Raw genomic sequence first — 21860 nt, 5'->3', positions numbered from 1 at the left:
TCCAACTGAGTGTGAGCTCCATTCAGGAGCACTGGGACCCATGGGTCTAACACAGAGCTGGGCACTGCCCTCCTGCTGGTGCTGTTCTGTGCCAATGCCTTCATAGCCATGCAAGGGGACGGGGAGCCATGACATTGCTGTGCGAGCAAGGACGGGCAGAGGCTGGCAGCTAGACAAGAGTGGACACAAGGGGCAGATCCAGGCAGGCGACTGATAAGTAACGGCCACAGGTGTCCAATGGAGAACTCTTCATCCCACCCTGTTGAGCTCAGGGAGGGTCTGAACTGCAGGGAGAGACTCTGGGGAGGCTGTTCTCCCACTGGACAGTGGATGAGGTGGTGACTAGGAGCCCGGAGAGTGTGGGACCAACTTTGCCCCTGAGTCCTGGACTCCGTGGAAAGTTTGCAGCTTTCAGGGACTGTGGGCAGAGCATCATGTGATCCCAAGCTGGAATGTGTCCTCAGTCCTCCCCCTGAGCAGGGGCTAGTGCACAGAACTACTGCACCCCATTCCCAGAGGAGCCCCGGCAGCGTGTGTTTGAGACATTCACTCTGGGACGTGTGATTCATCCAAAGGACATGTGGAAGTGACTGCAGCCTGTGATCAGAGATCAGGCCAGATCCTACCCAGCCTCCACTCCCTTTCCTGATCCTGGCCAGCTGTTCCCTTGCCTGATTTGATGCTGCAGCCATGTGGTGACTGGGCCAATGCCAGCCCAACCAGCTGTTCTGTTCCAGCTTCCTTTCTTCCAAAGCCTCTATTTTGTACGCATGGGCGACTGGTGCCACCTTAGTTGGGGGGTGGGGGGGAGGAATATGCCCCCCCAGCAACCAGTCAGTGATTGGAGGAGAGGGGGGGTCTCCTGCCCCCAATCTTGCCGACTGGGAAGCGGTGGTGATGCTCCTGGAAGTGGCCACGGTGCATCATCCAGTGCTCCCACTACCTGGCTGGCGCTTGCACTGGCACTCCTTCACAGATTTCATAAATTGCATAGACATTAGGGCAGGAAGGGACCTCAGAAGATCATTGAGTCCACTGCCCCCCCACTGCCAAAGCGGGGAGCACAGCCTGTCAGGGGGTGCACCAGTGCTCTCAGGGGGTGCATGTGCACCCCTGTGGACCAACCCCTATGCATCGCCACTGTTTGTAAGTTTGCATTGAAGCTGCTCCCATGCCTAAGCAGCCAAGTGGGACCTCTTTGCACCCCTGCCAGCCACTCCTAAGCCTGTTTCTAAGAAAGGCATGTGGGCAAAATGAACAGGAAAAAACCCTGATCCCCAGGTCTGCAGAATCTTAGGTTACTCCTTTAATCACAATGCCACCCTTTCTCCTGTGTGCTGAAGGTCAGTGTCATTCACCATGGAGCTAGACGTATGGGAGTCAGGGCTGCTACCTTCTTGCACTAGCCTTGCTTCAGTTAGGAAGAAGGAAGCGAATACACCTCTTCTTTTCTCATCTCTTGATTTTTAGAGGCCTACAGAGGCTATTTCTAGAAGTAGTGTGTGAGGGGAGGGTGATCTGGCTGGGGGGAGTTCTGGGGTATCATGGAGGTTAGGGCAGAAAAGAGGGGGAGGTGTTAATAGGAAAAGTCATGGGATTTCCAAACAGGAAAGTACCAGCGTTTGACCCAGCCAGGGAACTGCCTTCTAGAAACAAGATGCCCCGTCCCCATGCCTATGTCAGGAGATGATTTAGCAGCTAGTTTAGTTCAGAAGAGGGCTAATATGGAATAAACTGTAGTACATTCAACTCATGTAGGTCTAGACTCTTGACCAAGCCTGTTTCTCATGGGGAAAAAAATAGGAAACAAAAACTTCTGTCTGTTAGCCGAGTCACAAAGTATTTACAAATTCCTGGGGAAAGCAAACCCCATCTTCCCACAGGCAGCTTGCAGTTTTTGAAGGGCCAGGGATTAGATTGTCCACATCATTTTATAAATCGCCCACACAGTTCCTGCTCCAAGGATATTAATGCTTACATTAATGTTTACAGGAGCCTATGCCACCTCAATGCAGAGCACATGGTGGACTTCCAAACCACTATTGGTTTCCATAATATCTGCATTTGAGGAAATATACCCACCTGCCATACAGAAACTGTCATAGAGGCACACTTTTGACTGCAGCAGGCTTTCCTGCCCAGAGCAGGTGGGGCTGGACTGATGATCTCATGAGGTCCCTGCCAACCCTAAACTTCTGTGAATCTGTGAATTTATGTTCGTCTGCACTGTCACTGAAAAACTCATTGTCAAGGTGTGGGACTGCATCGCTGGCACACGCAGCTTGGAAAAGCTTCCTCCTTCCTGCAGATATCCTGCAACCATTGCTGGTCTGAAAAGTAAGAGATCCTTCTGCTCAGTCCTTGCAGTCCCGACACATCAGGAGTGTAGGGACCTTCCTTGCAATGAGCTCTCACCTCTTGGACTAGCTTAACTCTTTGTTGAATCCTAGGTTCAAGATTGTTTCCACACATAGGAAGCTACTATGCCCTTTATTTAGGTAAATGTCAAACACTTGTAACCCTTTGGGAATTGGCCAGTTCTAAGAAGTGATGAAGTGCCTCACCCATTTCACTGGAGCATTTCCAGCTCAACAGGAACACCCAGTGATGATGAATACAGGCATAAATGATGTTTCTGAGAGGTCTGACTTGATGCATTCATTTCAGTGGAGGTTCTCTTTTCATCCCCTGGTACCATTCCTTGAGAGCTTGTTCTCATCTCCTCAATCCAGTCTCAGCCTTATGTGCTTGGTGCTTCTCAGTGAGACAGGGTTGCATGTTACCAGCTTTAAGGGAAGGGTCCAAACCCACAGAAAAGAATTAAAGTATCTCTGAACATGGCTACCACATGAAGCGGTCAGAGAAAGGGACTCAGATACACCCAAAGAAACTGGCTGTCAGCAAGAGGCCTTCGTAGAGATATTCAGAGGCCTGTAAAAGCACAGCTCCCCGCAGATGCCAGCCCTGGGCAGGCAGAGGAAGTGTTCTGCTGGGTGTGCTCCATGCTTGCTACTGGATCATCTTCTTCAGCAGATTTAGGCACTGTCCCACCTGGTTTCTAGATCCCAGTGGGGATCTAAGCAACAGTTAGACACACATCTGACCTGACATATATGGGCTTGTAAGCATTGAGGGAGTTATTATATAATAACTGAAACAAAGATCCACCCAAGCCTGACATTTGAATTTTAAAGGAACCACACTGAAGTGCTTGAATAGAACATAGAAGAGGAAGGAGTATTTCTAAAATGAGATTGAAAGGGATTGTCATTAGGTGCTTGTAGCTTTCCTTCAATGGAAACTATTTTGATGGGAATGAATGCCAGCTAAAAGAGCCAAATATTCAGGTTACAAGAACAGTTCAGATGGCTCCTGTGCTCCTCTTGAGAAGAGTAAGGAGGCCTTTACAGTGAATAAAATTCTTTAATGAAATCATTTGCTGGAGCGTACAAAAAAATTGCTACAAAAATAACAGTGTAAAATTCCAGAAAATGTTCTCCAAATGTGTAGGCTTGCCTCTCCTGTTTCTGCTTTGTCCACCCCCACACACTAGCTCTGAGAAACACAGATCGTACCACTGAGCTCAGTGAATTTCAACTCTGAAATCTAAATATGGCAACTGCATGGTCAACATCACTGGTTCTTCGACTGGCAATTGTTTTAGCAGAAACGTTGTGGTGATGCATGTATCTCAAACTGTTCCCTGCTCCCTTCCCATGGGTCAAGATCCCCGATATGCCTACTCAGTAGGCAAAACTTGCAACTTCCTCTGCTGAAAATGTCTATAACCAATAAAAGTATCTACTGGCAGCTGGACAAAGTATAATGACACAAATTGAACATCAAAATCTATGCCCCAGGGGCTGCTTAATTATGGGATTCAAGCTTAGGCCAAGTGAAATATTCCATGTCAAACCTATCTCAGCTTTTGAGGAATGTACAACTTAGGCTGGAGAATCTAGAGACCATGTCACAGAATCACTAGTCTCCTGATCCTCCAGACATCTCTAGTTCTTCAAAACCACAGATGGATGATAATGACACTCAGACTAGGCAATACCATTTGCTCCACTGCCTTCTTTCTTGTTTTGATATTCTAACTTCTGCAGTCATGGAAATGGAGATGTCAGAGGCTTCTCTAGACTTCATTTCATGGTCTACATTGAGATATAACCCATATCTCAGGGGCACAGCGTGAGCTGGGATTCCCAGACCCAGAAGAAAGGGAGGATTCTTTCTCCATTGAAGGAGGCTGGAGGGAAAATGAAGCTTAGGACCTCGTTATGAACATCAAAAAAAGCCACGTGTCCCCCTTCATAGTCCAGAGACACCCGGATTATTTTGGGCCTTCCATTCAAAGGCAGGGAAGTTTCAACAGAGGTGAAAGCCCGGTACTGCTCTCCACAGAGCCCCACAGCCCATATGCCATGGCAGGGGTCAAGGCCAATCCATCCTTTTCTCAATGCAGACTCTCTGGCAACCCCCACAGCCCAGTATCCTGTAGGGCCCATATGCACTTCCCAGTAATGTCTTCCTGAAGTGAATCCCTCAGAGCCCAGTACGGAGCAATATGTATCAAATCTCCCGGGATTGTTGGGCAAATCCTGCTCTGTTTCTTCCCATCTCACACTTTTCTGATCCTCAGCAAGAACAAGGTGGGGATTTGCTGTGTCTGGATCCAGCCTCACATTCACTGCAGGGGGAAAGAGAATCAGGGTTAGCGGCAGAGTGCAGCCCTGGGAGAAGTTTGGGCCGTGTGTCACCCTCCCTAGCAGCCCTGAGCTGGCTGGGACGTTCCCTGAGCTCCTCAAGGAGACAGGAAACAGGACCTACAAACACGGTTTAACCAGTCAGTTTTATGGCCCCCTTCTCAGTCCTCTGCACTGCCTATTGTTTTGATATCTGCTATTAAGCAATTAGCTCTGGGGTGCTGAAGGCCTTTTGTAAAATTCCTTTATCATTGGTGTGAGACTTTGGTTTGACTCAGAATCATCTTCTGCAAAGGAATCCAGGTCCAAAAGTGGATCTCCTCATTCGGGAATTGCACCTGTGAAAAATCGCCCCTCTCCTCTTCTCTGCAACTTACCCCATTCCACCTTCAGTTCAGCCAGCAGGTTGTCTAGAGAAAGGAAAGGGAGGAGAGATGAAATTTTATGGGGTTCCCTTTATGAGACAGTTTCTACAATTTGTCATATAGCTTGATTTGAATTATGGGAAACAAAGAGAATGAGACAGGGATATTCAGGAAAGAGACACCCATCTTACGGCCTAAACAACCACTGAATCCCCATCCTTAAGGGTACAGTTTTGTCAAAGGAGGCAGGACAGGATGGCACCTGGTTCAGAGAAGTGCAAGGGTAAGTAATACCCTGCTTGGGCAAATGATTCATTAAATGCAGTTTTGTCACAGCAGTTTAGGTTAAGTTACCTTGAGATTGGTTGAGAAAGGTGTGGTGAAAAAAAAAAAGAGGCATTTTTCTGGTAAACATCCAAACAATAAACTCTTGACTACGCTTCCCTACGATAGAGGACTGGCAAAGGAAAATTATAGTATGGCAGACAGGTATTTATTCCTTCCTACATACGAATATCTCAACATTTGGTATGTATTTCTCCCTATAATGGAATAATATCTGGAGCCGTGTTTGATTAATTTCAGTGTATTTGGGAAATTTATTGGTGTCCATGGCCAGAATCCTTCTCCGGGGAAAATAAAGGAATTCAGTCACTCTGACCTTCCAGATGTGACTGCTGTCTCCCACAAACTACAGCTCCCATGACCCTGCAAGTTCTGCTCCTGGTTGAAGGGCAGAATGGGTGACAAGAGATGTACAGTTCTTCAGGGTCATGGTTTCTGTGCCCTCGGTGACAAAATTGTAGCCTTACCCATGATATAATTTAAAATGAGCTATAGCAGCACACTGGCCTTTTGTGCTGTCTCCCTAAGGGCGAGCTGAATTTCTTAGCCAACTGATATTAATAGGGGATGAACAGGAATGGGATTTGTTCCCTTTTGCATGGCTGTAGAGCTGGTTTCACCCCAGGACAGGGCATATCTCAGTAAGTGTGACAAAGGAATAAATGCATTTATGCAAACACAGTGATACCCTCTCCTGGACCTCCCTCCCTAATCCAAAGATTTCTATATTTCTTTACTGGTATTTAGGTAGGCTATCCATTAGCAGCTACTTGGCCACAGCTTTTCTCTATTTCCCCTTGGTGGTACCTTTGAATTGCTGTAGAGCTGCCTTCAGAACAATATTTTTTTGAGAAAAATTGTTGAGTTTTTTTTCCACTTCAGGGAATGTTTCCATCAGCTTCTCGAAATCCCTGCTTTCACACCTACAGGGAAACAGACTGATTTATTTGTTCTTTATTGGCCAAACAAAGCAAGCCTCTATGTTCACTCAAGGGCATTTTTATTAATATTTCTCCCAGTAATGTGATAACTTTTGAATCTGCTTGCAATCAGTTCCAGCACTCCAGGGTGGTGGTGGTTGGTATCAGTAGCCAGAATCCAACTCTAGGGAAAATAAAGGGATTAATTTACTTTGGCCTTACAGACGTGTCACTCTGCTCTACCTAGGGAAGTACCACAGTTGAGCCCTGTCCATGGGGTCTGAAGCTGTGCCCTAAGGATATCTCCCCTCAGAGCATAGTGTGAACAAGAAAAGAAGATACATACCTATTCAAGGTGCTTCTGATGCCCTAGAAGGAGAGAAAGAGAACAGGATGCCCAGTTAAGGAACAACACCAAATAATCTTGGAAACTCTTGGCGCACTTTCCCTCTCTAGGACCCTCAGCTCTAGTCTATACGTACAAATTATGTGTTGATTTGGGTCCTTACCTTCTTTATCTCTGAGGCACAAATCAGTTTTTATGAAATAATTAATTGATAAGTCAACTTGGCAACAGAGCAGCCTCATCCCCCTTGCCTCCTTCCCAGACGGGAGGCTGCCCATGCCAGAATGCTCAATATAGTAAATTCAGAATGATCCGGGTTAGAAGAGCAGTCCTCCAAACAGTGACTCACTACCCCTACCCCTACCCTTACCCCTTCATTGTTCTACACAGAATTACTGTTTGTCCTGGAAAGGAAATGGTTTTATACTTAATGGCTTGGTGGAGGACTGTGGCTTGTCTCCACCAGCCTAGAGCTTTACTAGAATAGCTGTATTGGTTAAATCTTCCCTCTGAATGAGGCTCAGCTGACAGAATTGGATTCTGCAAACAGAGATGCTGTCAACTGGGGAAGGGATGAGGCAAAGCAAGCAGAAAAAAGCCCTCCTATCGCTATAGGCCATGTGCTTACCCAGGGGCTTTGCTATTATAGTTCTACAGCAGGGGTGAGCAAAATATGGCCCATGGGCCATATCCAGCCTGCCGAGGGATTTTATCTGGTTTACAGTGGGTCCCTCTATCCTGCCCAGCCAATGGGTTGGGCAGGTGGTGGGGACAGCCCAGGCTGTAGTGTGTGTGGCCAGTCCTGCTACCCCTGGGCATGCCGGGGGACTGGAGGAGTACAGTGGTTGGACTCCACTTCCCAGCAGCTCCAAAGGTCACAGCTCCTTCTGGCTGCTGCTGCCAGTGTCGCTGCCACAGTCAGACCCATCCCCATTGACCAGGCACCTTGGCCCGTCTGCTCCGCACCCACCTCCAAGGGCACAGGATGGCATAGAGAGGAAGGGTCTCCACAGAGATTGGTCTGGAGCCCCTATGGGCAGGGTGTGCTTGGCCAGATGGATGGGGCTCTGAAGTTTGGTGCCCACAGCAAAGCCTGAAGCAGCAGCCCGCCCTTCCCCCATGCACAGATTGCAGGGTGGGGGTGGGAGGGAGCATATGCCCCCACCATGCTTGCCCAGAGTGCACACAGCGATGGGAGCTGCCCTGCCTTCATCCCTGTGTCCCCCATATGAGCCTCTCACGGCTCCATCCTGCACCCCGACCTGATTAGGGAGTTCTTGTTGGCACCCCCTTTGCTTCAGTGCCCGGGGCAGCTGCCCTGCTCACCCGCCCTCACCTTGCTATGGCACTGGCTGGGACTGCAGGGTGGTGACAGTGTGGGGCCATGTGGGAAGTGGATCATGGTTCTGCCCTGGGCTCAGGCCCTGGACCAGCACTGTCACCGCCCCGAGATCCCAGCCCCAGCCACCCATCCTACTTCTGGATGCTGCTCCCCACCCAACCATGGCCCTATGCCATTTGCCTGGCCAAGCACATCCTGACCATGGGGATCCTGGGCCAATCTCCATGGAAACCCTTCCCAACCACCCACTTGTTCAGTCCAGCGCCCCCAGACCAGTCTAATAATATGCCACTTAGGGAGCTTTTGTGAGCTGTTGCGGGCTGTTGGGGTTCTGACCTGGCCTACAACAGTTCAGCAAAACTCCCCTATGTAGCCCTCCAGCCCAAATAATTGCCCACCCCTATTCTACAGGTATGGCTTTTCAAACTCCATGTTATAAACAAACCGTGATCGGGATTCATTCCTGACTCTGCTCCTCCAGACCTTACTTTGCCACAGTCATGTCATGTCATCTGTGTGCCTCATACATCAAAGTCCCTTCACCAACTTGCATGTAATTGTTACAAACAAATGGACTGATTGGATCATAGGACTTTCTCAGCATATATTAATGACCTGCTTTCCCATCACTGCAGTGGCAGAACATTAACAGTGCCCTTTTCTTCCCTACTTTTCCCTATGGCCTGCTATAGGATGTTTTTGCTGTTTTGTGCATTGTGCCTTGTAGCCATGTGTGATGATTTGAAGTCGCGATTTTGGGGGTTCCTTGGGTAAGTGGTTGCCTGCAAATGCAGGAGACTGGATTCAGTGGTCTGACTGACCTATTCTCATCCTGTGTTCTTATCTTTACCTGACCCTCAGGTCCTCCAACAGTGGTGAGAGCCACCAAAGTCACAACAAGAAACTTGGGTCGGTTGAATTCTACCAAAACAGAGATAGATCATGAATCAGTTTTATAACACTTAATGCTAACTTTACAGGTCACGTAATGCGCCGTCTTCTAGGATCTCCCTGACCAAATGTGAAAAAAGTTAGTTAATTTAACTGCATTATAATCGATAGTAATAGAAAGTGATTAGAAAACAATGATAATATAAGTTGAGCATTAGTCATGATGAGCACATAAGCATGTTATCTCAAGGTTAAAGGAGGGCAGGTTATGTGCTCCATGGTGACTGTCCCTGTGCATGCTTCTATCCTCAATAAATGAAAGCTAAGTTGTCCTAGCTTAGCCCTCAACAGAAGAGGTATAAGCTGCCATGGTATTGCTTTCATTTACTACAGGGTAAAAGCCTGCAAATGGGCAGACATTGCTGAGTGGCAGATTCATTGTACAGAGCCTTTCCTCCTTTACTTTGTAGTAACTTTTTCACATGCCAATAACTTTATATATGCTAAGGTTCCCAGGATCCATCTCCAAAGCACTTCACAGCTCTCACCTGCAGGAATTCATCCAATGGCTGCTGGTACTTCCCCTCCATCTCACTGATCAGTTCACTGAGACAGAAGATTTCCTCAGAGAGTATGGTGATGTTTTCCGTCTGTATCTTCACCACGTCCTTCTCCAGCTCTCCTAGCTGGGCCAGCAGGAGCTGTTCTTGTTGATCCAGAAACTGGTGCAGTCGCTGAAATTCAGATGCAATCTTCCTTCTCACAGTTTTTGTCTGTTCCTGTAGTGAGTGGATGGAGAGAGAAAGGACAGGTCAGAGACACAGGAAGGCAGGGACCATTTTACTGAGCTCTATCTGCAGCAGGGGGGATTTCTCTGAAACCCTTAGAAAGTCCAATTTAATTAAGTTCGGTTGAATGAGATGTTTTTGGTGGAACAAGTCTACAAGTACTTCCAGACTGTCTATAATAAAAGTCACATTTACTCATACTTTGGTAATACTCCCAAAGTATCTCTCTGGTGTTCTCATTGTCACTGTCCTCACTGGGTATTATTGGGAAGTTGTCAGTGTTGAGATCTCAGACTGCTGTGCTGCCAAGCAGTCACAGCCAAGACATGCCAACACCAATCTTGTCTTAAGGAATGACCACAGGCTCCCTTAGGTGGGAAAGCCTGGAGCAGGTCTATTCTCTACAAGGTGTGGCCCTGACACACTTGCGATCTGATAGACAAGGTGTTAATGCATGTATGCCTATAACAAGGTATTAGCACAACACCAAGCAGGCTCCCCTAGCCCAATACGAAGTTCCCGTACTTTCTAATTCTCCTTTCACACAGTGATCAAAATTACACATTACATTCCACCAATATCTTGAATGTTTTGAGCCTCCCTGTACCATGGGCATGTTCCACATACCAATCTGGGTGTTCCCATGCCAGCCGTATCATCTTTGTACTGAACTGTTCTACACCTTGTACAGTCATCTTCTGCCAAGAGCGCCCATCTGACTCACGGTTCAAGTTTTGCTTATGTAAAAAGTGCATGCATCAATCAGGTTCACTAATCAGGCCTACTCTGGCCAATGTTTTAGTAAAGCCTTAGTGTAAGCAGGAGGTTGGGCTCCACTTGTTTTTGGCATTTCATCCCCTGGCTCTCTTCGGCATTCCAACAATTCCTGAACTGGTGGCACATTTTAGGTAGTACAGTGGCATCTCTGCTGACTCTTTCCTCTGTCCTAGTTAGATAAATGAGCTTTTGATGAAATGCCTATTATGGTTCCGCAAACTTTTGAGGAAATATCTGTCTCCTGCTTCCTCATATTTAGGCCATGGGAGTAGACCGTATCTGTCCCAGCTACTGCTTACTCTGTCGCAGTTTTCATTCTTAGTGTGTGGTCACTGATTGTGGATTTGGTGAGACACGGCTCCAATTCTGCATGCCACTGTGGTGGGGTAAGTGTTAGTGGGGCGTTTTTGTGTTGGGCTCTGGAGCAGTCTGGATCATAGCTGTTTGATTTAGTCTGCCCAATGGTGCTGCATTAGGTGCTGATCTAGAATCCAGTCCATTATTATTCATTCTTTTGGCCAAAGAATGACACTGACCTAACAGTATTGAAACATACCCCCAAGTCTCTGCTGGCCTATAAAAGTAGGCACTTACCAGATAGTGCTGGCTTTTCATCTCTCTGGTAGCTTTTAGTCCCAATAGCTTTAGTTTCTTTTCCTTCAGATTCTGTAGTTGGATCTGGATTCGTTCCTGGGCATAGAAAAATGGTCTGAATAAGATTTAAAAGCATGTGGTGGGGAGGGCATAATTGTTTTTTTTTTGGTAAATCTCTGAAAAGTAGCTAGCAATAAATATAAATTGGCAGGAATGAAGTGTGGAAAATTGATAGGGGAAATTGTACACATCAGGGGAAAATGTTACAGATGGCGGGATGAAAGAAAAATCAGAAAAGATTTTTTGAGGATATTATAAAAAGCAAAAGCTTATGAGCCTATGATTATGGGCATTTGATTATGCTGTGAATCAGGATCCAGAACAGGCCAAAGTATTCAACAAGTATTTCTTTTGAAGAGAAACAGGATGATGTACTTGTATCACATGTAGATAAAGAGGTGCTTTCCAGCCCTCTGTTATTGCCAGGTCCTCTCTTGCAGATGTTTCTGGTTGTTTCTGTTTGATTGAAGCTCTTTCTGAACAACAGTCTTCTCCATTAGGCTGTCTATAGTGGCAGGGACAACTAAATAAATATAAGCCTCGAATGTGATGCAGTGCCAAGCAGAAACAATATGATCTTTGGATGCATAAAAAGCGAGTAGTAAGTAGAGGTGAAAAAGCAATTTTACCTCTAAATATGATATTGGTGAAACTGATACTTAACTCCTGAAAGATTTTTTAATTCAATTCTGATGCCCACATTTTAAAAGAATTTATTGAAATATTGGACAGATTACAGAAAAAGACCACAAAAATATTCTTGGTCTGGAAAAAAAATGCTTTACAGGGAGGGATTTAAGGCTTCTGATGCATTTAGCTTAGTGATTCTCAACCAGGGTGCCATGACACCCTGGAGTGCTGGAAAAACATTTTAAGAGTGCCACAGGATTTTGTGCAACTTGTGAATCACCTGTAGATGTTTGCATACCTAACAGTGCTAAACCCACACATTTCAAATATGAATCCATAGTGTCACCTGCTGTAGTTTTTCTGAGTTCTTTGCAACAGAAAAAATACTCTATTTTTCTGCAGTTCAAAACGGAGTGAAACCTAAGCGCTGGTAGTTTCCGAGGGGTGTCCTGAGTCTAAAAAAGGTGGAGATCCATTAGTTGGGCTTATTTTTAAAAAGACTCGAAAGGTAACAGTGTGGCTATTCCTTTGCAGAGTTTACAGCATGTAAAGGACTCTGAAATCAAAGAAAGGCATAACAGAAATGAACAGCTGGAAGAGAAATCTTGATAAATTCAAATTAGAAATAAGAAACAAAATATTAAACAGTGAAGGCAAATAGCCTGAGAACAAATTGCCAAAGGAAATGGTGTATTCGCTGAATGCCTTTCTAGATTAGCAATCAGGACTTGTAGCAGAGATGATATCTTTTATTAGACCAACAAGATTTTTGCAAAAACAATTCTTTAATTGCAAGCTTTCGGTAACAAAGACCCTTCATCAGGCATTGGAGAAAAGATTGTAAAAGTTCTCTGGGGTAGAAATGAAAGTTCATGTTTCATAGGATTTCACAGAGGAGACAGTAGATGGAAAACTCCTCTGGGCAGTCAAAAAGCCTGAAAGCTTGCAATTAAAGAGATTTCTTTGCAAAAATCTTGTTGGTCTAATAAAAGATATCATCTCTACTACGAGCCCTGATTGCCTTTTCCACTAGACCAATAAAGCTACAACCTGGATACCTTTCTAGATTAGCTGAACACAAGTGATTGGTCTTGAAACAGGAAGAACTGGATGGAGTTTCCCTGTAGGGGATGAGGTACAGGAGGGAAGCCTGAATCCTTGTCCTATGGAATCATGAAGAAAATAACAGTTAAAGTATTAAAAAAATAGTGCCAACTTTGGCACTAGACGGGGATTTCTTACCTTGTATTCCTGGGCAGCTTCCTCTATGGGGGCCACTGCATGAGATCGGTGAAGCCTGGATTCCCTGCAGATCAAACAGATGGGGGTTTGGTCCTCCTGACAGAAGAGTTTCAGAGCCTCCTGGTGCTTCTCACACATCATCTCCATTCCTGCTGATTTTCCTCCCTGTAATCTGAGCCGCTTGGCAATTTCCGCAACATTTGCCAGCTCCCTGTTGGGCCTGATCATCCTCTTCTGGGCAGTTCCTCTGCATTGAGGGCAGGAGAATTTTCTTTCTGATTTCCCTGAGCAGCGGATAATGCATTCTCTGCAGAAATTGTGCCCACAGTCAATGGACACCGGGTCACTGAAATAATCCAGACAGATGGAACAAGATGCTTCTCTTTGGAGGCTTTCTATGGGATCTTCTGCAGCCATGGCTGCCTGCAAAGAGAATGACACAGTTGGTTTCACTTTTCTGTTCACCCTTCAGTGACAAATGGGTGTTTCCCAGTCTGAATAACCTCACATTCTGAGCTGGAAATACTTGTGCATGAGCACTACAGCTTGCTGGGTGTTGGGCACGTTAGCTGTCTCTGCGCAGGGCACAAGTTGCAATTCCCACGTGAAAAGTGAGTCAATGGGACTTTATCATCTAAGCCACATGAGCATTTTTGAAATGGTCAGTGACATATTCCTGACAACTAGAATGGCATTGCTTCATCTGGGAGATTTTCAGCTGGGTTCCCCACAGCCATAGCTACCCATGATACAAGCAGCTTCCCTGTGTTTAGAAATATGCTCAACTTACAGCAAAAAATGGCCTTTGCTGGGCTTGTCTCAATTCACTGTCTGAGCTACAATGCTTGACTGAGCCTTTGGGATCTCCAAGAGATGTGCAGACTTTTAGAATGAGCTGAACAAAGTTTCAGGACTTTTTTTTTCAAATATAGGCCTGGCCAATGATTCACGCTTTCTACCATTCTAGCTCCTGTTCTAGTCATGAATCATTGTTAATCATTTTTTGCTGGCCCCTATCTGTTTCCTGTTCAACTTTTGCAGTTCAGAAGCATTGGACTATTATTTTGGATGCATCATCATCATTTTAATCCACACCCCCCGTCCTTTATCTTATAAGAAAACAGTTATTTTAGCCATACAATATGGGTTTTGCTTTCTGAATACAACTTCAGGAGAAACAAGAATTATTATCCTAGCCAGGATAATTAAGAAAATGAATGGTAAATGACCATAAATGAACTTTCCTGGACATTCTCCAATGGGTAAATAGTTACATTTAGAATTTTTTAGATATATTCATGGATACATGATTAGTCAACCACATATTTCTGATTAGCGGCTTGATATTCTGTTAATAGAAGAATAACCACTACCAACAATTGTGCCCAGAGTAACCAGTAATGCGCAGCAATCCATATTGTTTCAGGTAGAAACACTGAGATTAAGAGCTGCACAATTGTTCCTGAGCTAAATGTAAAGCTTGCTAGTGTGCGAGAACCGCCCCCCACCCCCGATTAGTGGCAGTTGTTCCTGTAAGCCACAAATGTTTGTGTTCTGGAACAAGTATTTAGGGAGTGTGCAGACTCTTATTTACAAATATGCTAATTTGCTTCAATTGACAATCCATTTACTCAACCAGTTACTAGCAATCGATTAACTCACTCAGTTAGTAACAATCAGTTTATTCAAATTATTAGTTCAGGTTAAAAACCCCCCAAAACCCAAGCATCTTGAGGATGGCATCTTTGTACTTTCTCAGCCTGCTACTGGCTTCAGCTGGAACCAAGATGCCAAGTGTTGTGTTATGCTTAAGAGGGCACAACTAACATGGGCTGGCCATGTACTTACGGCAGTTACACTCAACCAGGGTGCCCTGATATCTTTTTAAGAGTGTTGCAGGGGGCCACACAATGTTAGAGCTGTTAGGGTGTACTAAACTATCTCTGTGGCAGGGGAAACACCATGTATCTAGGTCCATGAAGGCAATTTTCTTGAAGCGCTCCAGGGGATAACTGTTCTTCTGGCTTGGTTTAGTACCCACTGAGGTGTTGGGGCTTAATGCCCACTCTATGGAAAAGGGAGGTTCCTCCCTAGCTTGCTTCGGTGGCCATATGGCTGAGGGCAAGCAAAACTTGGTGGCATCTGAACCCCACGCCTCTGGGATTGGGCCTGCACATAGGATGCCTGCCAAAAGACTGGAAATATTTGAAGCCCTTGGTGGAGGTGGAGCATTGGCGATGTGTAGGGGGTGCATCAGAGATTAATCTCAGAGATTTCAAATAATCTCAGAGATTTCAAATAGGAATCCACAATGTCAAAAGCATTCAGACCTGTTGTGGACTTTCGGAGTTCTTTTTGCAACAGAAAAAATGTTCTATTATTTTTATGGAGTTGAAAAATGAGTGAAAACTAAGAACAGGAACTTTCTGGGGGGTGCCTCGAGTCTACCGAGGGGGGTCTTGGGTCCAAAAGGATTGAGAACCACTGGCTCAGGATGTCTGACAATAAACTCTGCAATGGGGAATTGTACTCTTTCTGACATTCCTGGCATGGGCAATGGGAAAGATAAAAGGACCATTTACAATAAATTGCCCATCCCACCCGCATCTTCCATCAATGCAGTGCTGTTCTTCAAAGCTGGGTCCCCTTTGCACAACAGATAACATGGCTGCAGTAGTCTGCTACAAGCTCCCATCTCTATGAGGGCTTTAATCGGCCTCTGGCTCTGTACCCTGAGCGCATGCCCTTCCAGCCCTTCCTTGCTCTACCCTGTGGCTGCAGAGCTCACCCCAGCTCCTGCTGCTACCCCATGAGTTATGCACAGACCTCAGCTTGGCTGCAGTGACCCTCAGTCATAATCTGCTCAGCCTGCAGTCTCTCTACAGGCTTCTTTGCTGCTCCTGGCTCACTATGTGGCTCCATGCTTCACCAAAGCAAGTTAATTCCTGGATCAGGGCCTTTCAATGGAAAAGGAAATGCCTCCATAGTATACCCACCCTGCTGAAAGGTGGGGTTACTGGGAAGTGGGCTGGTGAGAATGGTGATGGTGGAGTCCTGGTTAACAGATTCATCATCACAGATGGTTTTCTGAAACAGTAACACCACCCAGATCAGTGGTGGCTTATTGAAGATCTAATTTAAATATGATGATGATGAGAATCTGGCCTTGTAGGATTCCTACTTGAACAAGTCAGCATTTTGCATTGGAGTCTATTTTTTTTCCAATGAAAAATAGCCATTGAACCTTTCATGAAAGCTTTTAACTTTTATATATATTTTTTTTAATTTTAGGTTTTTCATCAAGAACATATTATCTACAGTGTTTCCTCTTCTGTCCAGTGAACCTTTTCTTTTCTTTTTGAAACACTGAATATAAATGATGAACAAATGAATGAACTCTGAGACTGGTGGTTTTTCAAAATTACCTTCCCACCTCCTTCAAGCTGGCAAAATGAATCTCTGTCACTACTTTTCTGAAGTTGGAGAAATTTTGTAAAATTAACATTGCAGAAGAAGGGATGGGAGAAAAGGGTTAGAAACACTGAACATGTGGACATTCTTCTTTTTTGTGGGGGGAGGGTTACTGGGGAAAAAGGAAAATGGAGGTGGGGGGAATGTTAGAGAACAATTTTTAAAAAATCAAGAAAATATTTAAAAAACCAGAAAACAATCCAACATTAACCTCTGAGCTCTTTGGTATTTTTAAACTTGTCTTGGTTTCTTTTTTGATTCGGATCTAGTAGCGTGATGTAGCAAACCGTGATAATCTTGAAGAGATGGATTTTAACTAGATTGTATATGGATATTCTGTGCGTTGTGTATGCATGCATGTATTGTGTGAAGTTTCTCCCTTTAATCATCCTTTTCAGACCGGGTAGACAGATTTGTAGTCCCCATGCCTACAGAAAAACAAGGAATATTTTCCTACCAATTAAACATGAACTTTCCTCTTCTCCACTGCTTTTGAACCACGCTTTATGTTTTATTCCAGAGGCTTTAAAACAGTACAGCTTTAACTACACACTCATTTTTTACAGCCCACTTCATTTCTGAAATCAGTTTTCTCTAAAGGATAATTGATGAAGATCACTATTACTACCATCATTATCCTTGCTTTCGGTGCTGCTGGTGGTGCTCCAAGCTAAGCATAGATTTTTTCACTTGGGTTAATTTTTCATGGTTCTCAGTACCCAAATGATTACGTTTCATATTAGAGGCTGGAGTGATGACTCAGTCCCATTTAGTTAATCAGTACTAACCAGCAAGAGAAACACACATTTGCAGTTGATGACACAAAAATGAGAAATGAAAGCAGCCACATAAGCTCCCGTACCGGGAGCCCGGCCTTGCTGAAGGGCCTCTAGTCTAGAGCCAAGCTTCTGGCTCCCTCTGCTTGGACATGCTCACAGCCCTTGGACTAGGGGCAGTGTGCGCTGAACCTGTTGTATGCAGTGCTGGGGGGAATCAGAAACATTTCTCCTTGCAAGAAACTACCCATGAGAGAGACTTCAGGCTGAATAGGCTATTAGTATTTATATATTAGGAGTTGAATTTATATGTGAGATGCTGCAGAAGAACACCGGAAAATGAAAAAGCAGCTCAAACTCACAGCTGTGACAAACCTCAGGTTCACGATGTTCACATGCTTCCTGTTGAAGTCTGCCCAGGGTTACATGGTGTGGGTTAAAAGCAGCCGTACTTCAAAGCAACGTGCCTGTACAACCTGGTTCCTTCCTTCCTGGGCTGTCTTTGTACCTATATACAAAACAAAGCTTTATTACAAAGAGGCAAATGTTGAAACCCAGGAATCTTACAGCTCTTAATGTGTTTTGAACGAAACAATATTTTAATCCTTTTTGGTATTTTTTACTATATTGAAAACTTTTTTCTTTTTTTGGAAAGGGGAACTCGGGTCCAAATTCATACAAACTATGTAAAGAGGGGTAATCATTCATTAGGAGTTAGTCTGGACTACAATGCATGAACTTTTAATTGGTTTTATAATGATGACATATTTAGCAGGAAAGGGAATAATACCACCGTCTGCTTGCCTTAGATGCTAATCCTAGTATAGTTCAGTATTATGATGCAAACTTTAGAGTGGTGCTACAGTCAAGGAAATATCATCATAATCAAAGAAATACTGTCATAATGCGGGGGAACTAAGAACCAGGCTTGCAGAGGTATTCAGAGGCATAAAGGTGCAGTTGGTACCTAGTGAGATTTTCTTAGAACTACCTACGTGTGCCCTAATTACCATTCATTTCAAATGAGGAACTTAAAATAATCCCTCTGCAAACCAGAATCTAAAAGGGACATAGGTGCCTAAAACAGGACTTCAAGCTCCTATGTCCAAAATTACAATTAATAAACAAAAATAATCCTGACCAACAGCTGCCTAATCCCAAGGGCACCTTTGGTTTGCCAGGCAGCTCCCTTGTTTCTTAGGTTCCTGCATTTGCATTTCCCTGCGTATGTGAAAATGGTGCCAGCCTGAGGGATTAGGGGCTGATCTCCTGCCTAAGCTCCCTGAAGATCCAGACACTTAGTGGGTCAGTGTCTGAGTAAATCTAACTCCTTTGAGGGCTTCTCTAGGCTGCAGGTGTAGTAAATCCTGCCCTGTGTTTGCAGCATCTGTGGGTGCAGCATTTTCAGACCCATCCGGACAGAGAAATACTGTACTGCCTCTGTGGTTTAAACCAGCCTTGAGAGGCCCGGTTTTATAGACATGGTTTGGGCATGAGTTTTTTCAGCATGAATAGTTATCTGTGACCTCCAGATTTAAAACTATTGATCTCTGCTGTTTGACCTACCTGGTCTATGAATACACTTCATAGTTTCTGGCCAGAAGCGGACAGAGGTAGTTAGCTGTATGGGTCTGAAGTCAGTCAGAAGGCACGGTAGATATGCACCTTTATAGACAGTAAATAAGGTAGATATAAACCTTGGTGAACCAAAGATAACGTCATCAGATGCTGTGAAAAGGATGTGCAGAAAGCAGAGTATAAGAAGGAGAGAGAAATTCGAATACAAAAGACAAGAGAGGGGGAAGAGAGAGCGAGAGAAAAAGGTTTGGGGGCAGTGCCAGGACAAACATTTCTGTTGCAGAGTCTCATCACTAAAGCCGGACAAAGAGGGACTGGGTTAACTACAGAAGCTCCCTCTGCCTGAACAAGGGGGTTTGTACCCAAACACTTGCAAAGAATTTTTTCCAACTATTTGAGTTGGTCTAATAAAAGATACCCAGTTTAGCCACACAACTTTGTCTGCCTATGTCCTTAGACCAGCATGGCTACAACTGACACCCCAAGGTTAACATGGGTCATTCAGGAATCCTAAAACTTTTCCCCAAGTTTTTTTTTTTTTTCACCAGAGCAAATGGAGCAAAATTCATTGTACACTGTTGCTGGCTGTTCTCCAGTTTTAACATTTCCAGTTACAGTACCTTGTCATAGAGCAGAAGCAGCAGCTGCTCAGTCAAAAAAAAAAACGAGTAAGGAACAGCAGCAATTATGGAGTGTGGAAATCAATGGGTTTGCAAACTGTGCCAATGAATTAATAGCAGCAGCAATAGTAATAATAATGATGATGATGATGTCAAGTCAGTCCCGAGGCCACCTTTGGGTGAGGGGCTCCATACCAGCTATGGACTGTCCAGAGGACTTTTCCTCTGTGAAATCCTCTGAGTCTTCCTGGCAATGAATAAGAAGCACAACTGTCACAGGGTCCAAGCTTATCAAAGGCAAAGAAGGAAAATAACCGTGCCAGCAGTTGATTGCTGCTGGCAGGAGCGGAGGTGAGTTCTTGTGCAAAGGGAGTTTCTTTTCTTCTGTGTTTGTGCAGCACCCGGTGCAGGCTGCTCCTGACCCGGAATCGGGACCCCTCCAGGAGAACCCATCCCGGTTTGATCAGATGGTGAAAAAGGATGCAGGCTCTGAAGGGTTACAGGCCTCACTGCACGCTCTGACGCTAGCATACATCTGACTCATTCAGGCTCAGCAAATACCAGGTCCTGGAAGGGAAGTCATTTACAAGCTTTTGCTGCTGCCAGCCAGCCTGCTTTTTTTTTGGATGTCAGGAAGAGAAACCTGCTTTGTCATATTCCCTTCAAGGATCTGTGATCCTTTACTAAGTTTCACCCATTAAAGTGTTTTTGCTTTATGTTTCTGGGTTATTTCAGAGACCGGGTGCCTGTCCAACTGTGGGCACAATTTGTACCAAGTTTGCATCGCCCAGTGCTGGGAGAAATCAGCTACAGACTGCTCTTGCCCTTGGTGTAGAGAAATTGCCCAGCGGAGAAACATCAGGCCAAGCAGAGAGTTGGTGAGAGCGAGAGAAATGCCCAGATGACTGAGATCCCAGGCAGAAATGGGAGCACCAGGAGGAGAGGGAGTGTGAGAGACACCAGGAGCCCCTGAAACTCTTCTGCGACTAGGATCAAAGTCCTGTCTGTGTGTGCAAGGGATCTCAGGTATGCAGAGGTCGGGCTGTGGTTTCCGTAGAGGAATTTGGTCAAGGACATATCTGGAAAGTATATTTGGTCCATATTGCTGATGTTTAACTATCACTGCAATTCTCCCATAGCACTAAATGCCTTGTCCTCTGAGTGCGACTAAGGCTCAGGTCAGCATGGCGAGGGGCAGCTGAAACCAACTTGAATTTTCTGTTTGTCCAAGCTCTGGTCCCACCCCTGCTCTGGGTGTCTGGGAGCAGAGCTGGAAGATAAACCCGCAAAAGAGATAAGTGACCAGCCAGCAATTGATTGCTGCTGACAGGAGCTGAAGTGAGTTCTTGTGCAGAGCACAAGAGATTCAACTCTAGTTGCTCTTCATGGCTTATCTCTTGGCCATTAATGAACTAAAAAGCCGTGTACAAGAGTGATTCTCAATGGGTTTAGACTTCAGGCCCACCTGAGACAATGCCAGCTCTGAGCTTTCACTCATTTTTGGACTATGGAAATATAACGGAGCAATTCTTCTGTTGCAGAGAACTCAGATGGGAGCAGGTCAGAAAGTTTTTAATACTATGGAGTCTTGTTTGAAATCTCTGGGATTATCTTGTGAGTCATGTGCAGGTGTTTGCACACTTACCAGTGCTAAAATTGTGTGGCGCCCGCAGCACCTTTAGAAGGATCTCTTGGTACTTGGCTGAGCATCACTAGTATATGATCATGTTTGATTCTGCACAGCAGCATAGCTTGCATTCACATATACGCCTGAGCAAAACTGGCTAGACACTGGGCTCCAGGCAGGCTGAGTTCATTTGGCTCATAGTCCGCAAAGGACAGTTGAAGGGTGTGCATATGTGGACACATCAGGTGAGCCTTTGCTGGTATTTCTAGAGCAACTGGGGCTTCTTCAATTTACAGTGAGTTCAATGGTGCATTGTGTGCCATTCCAGTAGCCAAGCAGAGCTGGAGCACGGAGTGAGCATGGTCCACCCACTCATCTCCCTAGCTGCGTCCCCTGAATGTCATTAGACTGTTGGCCGTGTGTCTAGAGGATGAGGATGCACAAAGTATTCTGCTCAATCTATGATGCTTTTACTCTGGGCATATTCAGGGACCTAGTTCTTCTAGGTTTTACACCACTTAGGCAATGCAGTTTGGCCTTGATGTTGTTGAGAATGCCCTCATTCTCTTTTTGAAAGTCAGCTGGAAACCACCATCTAAACTAGGGTCAGCTCCTTCCAGCCTGTGTTTAGGGCTGATTTTGCCAGCGCTGTGACCCTGATTATAGTTTCAGTCTGGATGGTGCTATAAAAAGCACTGTTATTCTTTCCTCCATGCCACTGACACCACATGATATTTAATCACTGTTGTACTTGCTCTCACTGTGGCTGCAGAGAGTCA

General features: G+C 45.1%; 1 protein-coding gene across 2 annotated transcripts; it reads right to left on the bottom strand.

Moving 5' to 3' along the window:
- Window positions 1-3427: 3427 nt before the first annotated feature.
- Window positions 3428-19975, bottom strand: LOC149852656 (zinc finger protein RFP-like). 2 transcript variants are annotated; one of them, XM_090028321.1, is made up of 10 exons: window positions 19455-19975; window positions 18823-18921; window positions 17619-17764; window positions 13010-13432; window positions 11078-11173; window positions 9467-9697; window positions 6686-6708; window positions 6227-6342; window positions 5087-5119; window positions 3428-4693 (listed from the first exon to the last, which is right to left on the bottom strand). In XM_090028321.1, the coding sequence occupies exons 4-10, from the start codon at window positions 13424-13426 to the stop codon at window positions 4182-4184; spliced, it is 1428 nt and encodes a 475-aa protein (XP_089884447.1). In that variant the 5' UTR covers window positions 13427-13432; window positions 17619-17764; window positions 18823-18921; window positions 19455-19975; the 3' UTR covers window positions 3428-4181. The 2 variants fall into 2 exon arrangements, with proteins under 2 accessions (XP_089884447.1, XP_089884448.1); XM_090028322.1 differs by having other exon boundaries at window positions 17632-17764; window positions 19650-19975.
- Between the last annotated feature and the right edge of the window lie 1885 nt (window positions 19976-21860).

Source organism: Crocodylus siamensis, chromosome 15 (genome assembly GCF_052110815.1).
Source record: "Crocodylus siamensis isolate JL-2025a chromosome 15, ASM5211081v1, whole genome shotgun sequence".
NCBI classification, from domain to species: domain Eukaryota; kingdom Metazoa; phylum Chordata; order Crocodylia; family Crocodylidae; genus Crocodylus; species Crocodylus siamensis.
This window is presented reverse-complemented; position numbering and strand designations above follow the sequence as displayed.